This window comes from Mycteria americana, chromosome 2 (genome assembly GCF_035582795.1).
Source record: "Mycteria americana isolate JAX WOST 10 ecotype Jacksonville Zoo and Gardens chromosome 2, USCA_MyAme_1.0, whole genome shotgun sequence".
NCBI classification, from domain to species: Eukaryota; Metazoa; Chordata; class Aves; order Ciconiiformes; family Ciconiidae; genus Mycteria; species Mycteria americana.
Genome location: NC_134366.1, coordinates 149921272 through 149930516, shown reverse-complemented (window position 1 = coordinate 149930516; position 9245 = coordinate 149921272). Strand labels below are relative to the sequence as shown.

The window sequence follows — 9245 nt, the reverse complement described above, 5'->3', positions numbered from 1 at the left end:
GTTACGTTGTTCTGAACGATGCAATTAATTAATCTTGGCTTAATTACCGATTCTTCAACACTGTAAGCACGAGTTAAAACCATCGTAAGTCATGGGCTTCACCACGCCCGCCTTAGCCTCTTTCTCTCGCCTTAGCCTCTTTCTCTCTCTCTTTCCACCCAAGGGCAGGTGCCTCAGAGCAGCCCGGCGTCCCGCGGCGGTTACGATGGAGCGCCAGCAGACGGCCTAGTGGGAGACCGAAGCAGGGACAGGCCGCCACGGCGGAGGCGGATGGGGCAGTCTCCGTCCCTGAGGATGTTCGCCACCCGCCTGGATAAAGCTGCGGGCGAGCGGGAGCCGCAGCGCTCCCGGGCCGGGCCGCCGCCGCGCCGGGGCGCATGCGCCAGCGCTGAGGCGGCATTGGCGGGCCCGCCCCTCGCCCCCCGGGGACGCTGGGGGTTACCCAGAAGGCAGCGCGCCGCTCCGAGGTCAAGATGGCGGCGAGGGCGTCCGGTGAGACGGCGGTGGGCGGCCGGGGTGGTCGTGCGGGGCCGCGCCCGTCGCGCTTTGCGGCGCTGGGCTCGCCTTGTCCCGCGCCGGGAGGCGAGGCGCGCCGTGGCGGGGAGCTGGGGAGCCGGTGGACAGTGTGCGCCGTGTGCCCTTGACGGGGACAGCGCCCGCAGCTAGTGTACCGCTGGCACGGCCCTGGCAGGCGGGTTTCCTCGCCGTCCCTCCCGAGCGGCAGCCCCTCCGTCTGGGCCTCAGCGCAGGGAGCCTGGATCTGATACCGAGGTTTTCTGGGAGCAGTGGGGCAGAGGGTGCTCGGGAGCACTGGAGGTGCCCTTGGGCTGCTCCGGAGGGGCCTCAGGGATCGCTATCCTGCCCAGGTACTGACTCCAGGCTTAGCTGGTTTAATGTTATTCTTTCTCAAGTCCTAAAGTACAGAGAAATAAGTCCTGATGAGGTAGTGTGCTGATGGTGTACTGGTATCACACGTAGCACTGGTCTTATGGGGTGACAACTCACTTAAAGTCATGAAAGATAGCTTGCCCTGGCTGTATTGCCCGTATTCTGCTGTTTCTGGATTTCTAGACCCCTTGTTGAGTTACTTTAATGGTATTTGGTACTGCATTGTGCTGGGTTACATGTAAAAACATCTTTGCTATCCAGAATCACAGTTAAGGAAAGATTAATGTTCTACATGTGGTGTGTTTTATTTTTTCTTTTTAAAGTCAATGATTTTTTTTTTTTAAGGTTTTAGTGTTGACTTTCCATTTGACTTTCGCAGCTCTTTGAAAAAGGAAGCTCTGGAATAGTATTTAAGAAACTGGAGAGGAGAGCAGAAGGTTAATAACATAGTAATGTGCTGTCCTTGAAATCAAATTAATCTATAGTGAGAGCTGTAGAACTTAGGTAAATGATTTGAAAAGCATGATGGTTTTGCTTTATGTAGAACATCATGGGTTTAGCTCAAATAAGAGTTATGGAGCCTAAAAGTGCTGGTGCTGTTTTGACAGTGAACTGTTAGCATTGCTCCAAGTCTTAAAACAGTCTAATGTTCAGATTTAGTGAAATGCAGGTCAAATGGTGGTGCATAACAAGCACTGTTTCTACCTCTTCAATGGCAGTTAAGGGATACTGAAAAGCAGAGAGGCCAAGTCATATATATTCAAATTCAAACGTGATGTAGTGTTGCATTACTGCACATGAAGGAGGCCAGCAATTATTTGTGTACTGTCATAGTAGTGTGTAAATGTTGAATTTTATCTTGCTGTGCAACTGATGATGGTCACATTCAGTTGCAGGAGGTGGTCGCCTGTTAGACAGGATTCGCAAGTGGTATTATAATGCAGCTGGATTCAACAAACTCGGTAAGTGTTTCATCAAGTTTTAAAAACTCTGCAAATGTAACAATCCTCAAACTAGTTATGGTTCATAACTGATGTATGTATGTGCAGTTTGGCATAAGTCTTTTTAATCAAAATTAGCTACTATTGTGGGGGAGAAGTCAGCAATAGCTTCAGTCATCATGATTGCTACCTAGTAATGAATCAGTGACTTTTCTGTTATTTCTGTGTTTCCTCTTGTTTCCGGTGAAAACTTGTAACAGCTAAGGTTAAGCTGGAGTAGTTGGAAAAGCTTTCACAAAGCAGTCCTGAAAGCTTGATTATTTATCTTTTCCCACCAAGTCAATTTCACTGGCCAGTATCTTCTAACCCAAAGGCTGCCCTTGAAGCTGGAGAGACTTCCACTGATAGTAGTCAGTCTGTCTTCAATACTTATGCAAAGTATCCAAAGTGCAAAAAAGGATTTAGTTAGTTCTGCTCTTTGTATCACCATAACTTCACTTGATGTCTCTCTGGCCTGCACAGTGGTGAAAGAGGTGTGAAAATAGTGTTTCCTTAAGTAGAGGAGATTGCCTTGATGGTATTGTCTTCAATTTGTTCAGAGTTGTTACCAAGTTTGTTTCAAATATTTAGACGGCAGAAATGTTCTTGAATGACAAGAGAGTCTGAATATTCAGAGGCTGTAATTTACTGCTGACTGCACTATGAGCGAAACATTTAAAGGAAGTTAATGTACCTGCCCTGGGGAAGTTAGAAAAAAAAATTGCAAGGCAACTGTAGAGGAATAAGCTTAGGTCTTTCCTCCAGAGATGCAGTGTTTAGCCCCTCTTTTTATATTTGTCCGCTGAAATTCTTAAAGGCATTAATACTTCTTGCTGCTTTTCTGGGAGTGCAACTAAAAATTGAGGAGAAGCACAGAATTTAATCTAGTGATTAAACTAGCAGCCATGCTCCCTGCGCCTTTGAAATAAATTGCAAAACTGAATTCAAGAATATGTGGCTCAAAATACATTTCTGTTTTATTGGGAGACTACTGCTAACTCAGTCACATGAGATCAAAACCTTTAACCGCAAGTCAGTAGGTATATTCTTGTAATCTGCATCAGTCTTGGAATGTTACAGAAGTCACATTTTGTCCTATGTTGTTAATACTGAAACTTAAAGCAGGGTTGGTTGAATTTCAGGAATCCTTTGCTCCACAAACAGTGTGGGGCTGTTCTTGGCTTTGAGAAGACTAAGTAATTCTCCCTGATTTAACTTCTGATTTGGGGCGGGGTGGGAGGGAACCAACTTGGGCACAAACATCTAGCTTCAGGTTTCCATAGCTTAATATAGTCGATGGAGACCTAGTCACTATGCACAGTGGAGTTTGGAGAATAATTCCTCAGTACTGAAGTAGCCACATCTGTGGTTGATTGACTCTAATGGATTCAGAGCTCTTAAACCCTTTACCTAGACAGTCATCTTAAATACAGACATAAAATTAGGTGAGCGTAAGTCCACCCTTCAGATCCAGAATAGTTATTGTTCTGTATATATATATACTCTTATGAAACACAATGAATCAAATACCCATTTTCCCCATTCCTCCTTAAGAAAAGGAGTAAAAACAAGTAAATAAAGAATGTGTAAGCCAGTGCTTAGAGTTTGTTCGGTGTGAGCAATTAGTGATTCTCTTCTCCTGGATTGGTTTGGTTTTTCTTCATAATTTCGCATTGGAAATGTTTTGCCCGTGTTATGTAGAAACACCTGTGTCAATCCTAAATCTTACTTAAGAACATTTTTCAGTGATATTGTAAAATCTTGGCGCAGGATTAATGCGAGATGATACATTGTATGAAGATGATGATGTAAAAGAAGCACTGAAGAGACTTCCAGAACATCTTTACAATGAAAGAATATTTCGCATAAAGCGAGCACTCGACTTGAGCCTGAAACATCAGATCCTTCCGAAAGACCAGTGGGTGAAGTATGAAGAGGTATGTGCACGGAGTATTTCCAAGGTTGAGGTCTTAAATGGCACTGCTATGACTGCTCTTTGGGATTTTCAGGCTCTGAAGAGGTGCTTACATGCTCTTTATAATGAGTAAATGAGTGTGTAACTCGTAGGATACCTTTGGAAAACACAGCTTTTGGTCACTGTTTAAAAATCTCTATTTTTTCAGTGGAAATTATAACATTTTGCTCAAGATGACAAAGGCTTAAGCTACAGCTCAGAGCCATAGCACATTGTTTGTATTCAGCCAAAATATTTCTTCTAAGCTCTCAGATACAGAAATATACTGTAACTATCTTGGAAATTCTTATAAAAGTTCTCTTGCTTTTCTGATGAATTTCTTAATTTTATAGAATAATCTCGAGCCAAAGCTTTTATTCATGATGATGCCAAGGAAGAATAATTTAAAGGGAAATCTCACATTGAAAAAACCTGTCGTCTTGTAATTTGAAAAACAAACTACACCTTCCTTTTCACATGTAACTAATTCTTTTTTTGTAGTCGATTGATTCACAGACTTTGCATTACTGTCCATTTCAGCTTTCTCCAAATTACCAGGCGGAGGGGAATCTTATTGCTGAACTCTTGACTCTAGGATAGTATAAGGATATTATGTTTCTCTATATAAGCAGAGGCTGTTTCTTGTGGTGTTAGTGGTCATATTTTGGTAACTGCTGCATTGAATAACTGGCTGCATAGTTCCTTAAGCAGCAATTTGGTTTGTAAGTGTTAAACATGGTCAAGGTGTTCCATTGAATCCAAGTTTACAGTGCTGTTTAGAAGTTAAGTTCAAAATGAGTTTCTCCAGAGTATTATAGTTGGACTTTGAACTAATTAAAGTGGATCTTGTACATTTGGGTGTCTGCCAAAAGAACATTGTTTCTAAAGGTATAGCTGGAGGCATCACTTTGCTTGTTAATGTTGGCAAGGCATTAGGAATTAGTGGTTGCTGCAGTAAAGAACTTGTCATTGCAGACTTGGCATATACAAAGTTTACCTTTTCAGAGTAAGTAATGTTTGATTTATTTTTATTCTTGTTAGGCTGGGTTTTAGTCAAATCTGAGGAGGAAAGAGAGACAAGTAATCTGTAGGAATGGCTTGAGATGTTTCTGGACCTCCCTGTAAGTTTAAATATATTCTCTTCTTTTTCAGGATAAGCATTATCTTGAACCGTACCTAAAAGAAGTAATCCGTGAAAGACTTGAAAGAGAAGCATGGAACAAGAAATAACTATTTAACTACTTCATGCAAATATCCACATATATCTGATATTTTTAAATATTTGGTTATAGAAGTCTACAGGGAGGCAAATGTGAGGCTGAGGAATACTGTTTCAACTTGTTCATTGAATATGTTCATCCAACTAAAATAAACATGTTGAAGTATAAAATCTACTTGGAAGAGTTCTTTGTAAATGTTAACAAGCTAATGTTCAGATCTTTCCTACGAGCATATACGTTACATATTAGCTTAGTGGTATGCAGTCTTTATTCCAGCTTTTTGATTCTTACTCTTTTCATAGTACAGCTGTTTTCTGCAGTTGTAGGGTTAGGTAAGAAACATGCAAGGCTGTTGGTGCTAGTTGCTCTGTTAAATTAAAAAGGGAGTGCTTATTTTCTTCATCACTTCTCCCTGGAGACAACAATACTGGACCAGTGCTTGATGTTACAATGGCATCATGAGACAGCAGAATGTAATATTCTGTGCATCTAAGCACATATGTATTACAATAGTGGAAAACAGATGATTCCTTAATCACAAAATCAGGAAATGTTTCACTAACTTTTTATACCATGTACACTGTTAATCCTTGAAAGACTATTTTCATATAAACCATAATGACTGTCTCACTTAAGCTTCTTGAGACTTTTTATCCATTTAAAGGGTAAAAGTGGTATGCTGATGTGCTTTCAACAGCATAATTAACTTCCCATATATTTTTTTCATGGCCTAAAGCATGCTGTTGTTTACAGTGATTGGTATCAAGTATTTTAAACTATCAGGCTTAATAACATTAGAGATACATGTGGAATTAGGGCTCTGCTTAAAAACAGAAGGAATTCAGTTGTATCCAGAAAATACTGGCCATTGCTGGCTGAAGACCTTGAGTTTAGTCTTCCATAGTTTAATGGTAGTGTTAACTTGAGACGGATTTTGGTATTACATGTGAAATTCAAAGTCTGTTGTATAGCCCTCTCTGTGTAGTACACTATCGTGTGTGATAGTCCCAAGGTTTAGTTATTTATTCTTGTTATGCATGCTTGTCTACCAAATGCAAGAATCCATTGACCAAAAGCTAGAGCAGTTTAGAAAAAAACCAAAATTACATAAATATGGAGCAAACCATGTCTGTAGTTTTGAATTGGTATGACAAGATAAATAGAATACTGTATTGGAAGTTAGAATGGAAACCATATTTTAGCTTTGCTCATCACTCTGTTGTTAACAGTCACCTGCTTGCTTCAGTTGCTTACATCTGTAGGATGGGTACAGTGATCCCTGGGTGAAATATTTATTTCAAAACTTCACAGCCTCATGTGGTAAAACACAATGCTGCAAAAATATCTGCATCACCAATATTCCTTAAAAGTCTGTGGGGAGGTTTTATGAAGAATGTGAGGTTTCTTTCATCTCCTATAGTAATAATTTGATGTATTTTTGAGAACTTTCTAATTTTCTTCCAAGAGACAAATAAGGCCTGAAGTTTCACGCTTCTCTTTATGGAATTATTAGAATACTTAATTTTTCTTATGGAATCAGAACTATTTCATTACCTGTTAGAATAATATTAGAAGGCTTAATTATTTAATGGAAGTAGCACTTGAAAGGCATAGCTGGTCAAACTTCTACAAAAGCTAGGATTTTGTAGAAACACAGCATCTGCTTATTTGGCCATAGGTTTGCATTAAGATTAATGTGGTTCTGAAGTCTCTCAAAAATTACTTGGTTTAGAGAAGAGGGTTTTGTTGACATCAGGCACTTAAAAATAGACTGACCTTTGAGTAGAGTGCAAAGCAGCCATGCTCCCATTGGCCTAACACACCTGAAATCACTGACCTCTTTAAACTCAAATTTAACATTTTAAGAGTCAGAGGCGAGTAGTAGAAGGTAATAGAAGAGTCTTTCCAAGTGATCTTTATAGCAGTTCAAGGGGAGGAGAGGAAAGGAAGCAATGTTAAGAGCTTACCTGCTCACTGAGGCTGAGGTGGTTTGACAGCTTTCACTTAGACGTGTTTTCAGATGCTTCTGACTTGGATTGATCATTTTTAACTTTAAGTTCCCATAACATGCCGTGGTCTCCTGTTGAAGTATTTTGAAAAAGTTCAGTGAACACTTTTTAGTTGTATCTTAGAATGATGTTAGTAAGGAAAATGCATTTGTCGTTTTTTTGGCAAAGATGGGTGTGTATTCTTTGAGACCTTTAGGAGAATCTAAAAATAGTGAGAAACAGGGAGGAAGGAGGTGGGTGTAAGAGGGATATCTGTTGCCCGGGAACTGTAGGAGCTGTAGCAGCTTTGTGTTAGAGACTGTAAGCTCTTATCTAGAATATGTGATGAGAGATTTGGATGCTTGTGCTACTGGCTAATAGACGAGTAACTTGGAAGACATTTCGTATTTCACCCTCTGGTGTTCCCCTCTGTGCACACTGAGCTACTAGCGTTATGAAAGATCTGAATCCTGCTGGTGACAAGTTGGAGGGTCAGTGTGATTCCCATTTTTGAATCCTTGTGTTTATCCTTAAAAATATCTGGGATGGGAAGGAATGGACTTGCAAAAATAAGGGGGTTTCAGATCTGTAATTTCCTTGTAATGCTTCCATCCCACCTGTGCGGCTCTCTGTGGGATCCTGCCATATTCCTTGTGCAGGCTGTGTGCTCCTCTTTGAATGATCCAGGACTCTGCAGCCATGAGCTTGCTATCTGCAAAATTGCCTCATTTTAAGGAAAAGCTTGATAACAGTAAAGAGGGTCAAATTGCCAGAGATGAAAAGATAGTCTGATGATGAAGGAAAGAGCATTATGGTTTGGAGAACTGGGTTTTCTTTCTGCTCCTATCATGAGGTTCTTCTGTAACACTGAGCAAGACACTTGGTTCACAGAAACTCACTGTTTTGCTAAATGCTTGATATATGGTGCTTGGGGCTACGTCTGCAGAATTGCATAGTAATCACATCTATGTCTAGGTTCAGTAAATCTGTTCTGAAAATATTAGGTGAAAGTGTTGGTATTCATCCATACACACAATGGATACTACCGGTGGTGGTACCAGGAGCAAATCTCGCAGGGATTCTCACAGATTTGAAAAAGACCTCACAGTCCTTATTCCTCTGATGGTAAATGCAGAAATACTTACAAAGAAACTGATACACTTGTGGCCTGTACGGAGTGCAGAAAGCAAGGTTGGGCCGTACACTGAAGAGGATTGAAAAGAATTCCTCTTTTCAGTCCTCAATGAATGAGAGAAGGGTTTCTACAGGGAAAAACGCAAACCTGCAATTTAAGGTCATACTATAATGCACAAGGCAATGGCGCATCTTGCGTTTCCTAACTTGACTTTGAAACCTTCATCTTCATTAATGTAGTTTTTTGGATGTAAATTCTACACAGATTCCATAAATCACTGAGGTCTTTTTGTAGTTTGAGTTCGCAACATCTTTGGCACATCTAAATTATGCATGTCAAATTAAGAGAGAGTCTGAGTTGATATTGCTAATCCTGTGGTTTGATGACAGTTTTAGCTTGAATTCATTTTCATCACTTTTAAGTGAACCTGCGCTTCACTTGAAGTTCTTGTATTTCACTGTGTATTTAATAAAAGAATACGTTTAGATTGCTGGAGATCATGTTTGTTATGGCAGACTGATTTCTTTAAATTTTGAATCGGTCAACCCAGAAACAATGGATTTTTTTCAGCTCTGTAACAAGAAACACATGCTTGTTTTACATCCAACTTCCATCCAAAGGAGAGCTACAGCAGATATAAATCTCATAAGAATTTTGATGAAACATCATGCTTGTCATTATAATGGAACTGTTTTAGCATTAATATGGTAATCACATTCCTACTTGAAGCGTTTTCTCTCTAGACAGCAAAGGTCAACGATTATCTTCAGGATTTCCCCACAGTGCTGCTGCACCCTTGCGGTCAGTTTTCATGGACTGAAACTTTGGCCAGGGTAAGGGCTGCCCTTGCAGTGCGGAGCAGGCAGAGACAACCCGAGCCACCGCTGCTCCAGGGTGAGACTGGGGCTGGGGCTCTGTGTCCCACCTGGTATGCAGCTGACCTGAACGCCTTGAGTGACTTCACTTCTCTTGGCCTCTCTTAGCTAGCCTAAGGCCCAAAGGGCTAAGATCTTGTACATCCTTCGGTGTCAAATAGTCCTTGGCTCACGCAGGACCTCGGAGCTGGTGGTGCTGGGACTC

At 41.0% G+C, this 9245-nt stretch overlaps 1 protein-coding gene across 2 annotated transcripts; it reads left to right on the top strand.

The window, feature by feature from the left end:
- The first annotated feature begins 351 nt into the window (after window positions 1–351).
- UQCRB (ubiquinol-cytochrome c reductase binding protein) lies at window positions 352–5216 on the top strand. Of its 2 annotated transcripts, none has more exons than XM_075495010.1 (4): window positions 352–492; window positions 1779–1850; window positions 3639–3805; window positions 4975–5216. In XM_075495010.1, the coding sequence occupies exons 1-4, from the start codon at window positions 474–476 to the stop codon at window positions 5050–5052; spliced, it is 336 nt and encodes a 111-aa protein (XP_075351125.1). In that variant the 5' UTR covers window positions 352–473; the 3' UTR covers window positions 5053–5216. The 2 variants fall into 2 exon arrangements, with proteins under 2 accessions (XP_075351125.1, XP_075351126.1); XM_075495011.1 differs by lacking the exon at window positions 352–492 and adding an exon at window positions 725–866.
- The last annotated feature ends 4029 nt before the right edge of the window (window positions 5217–9245 follow it).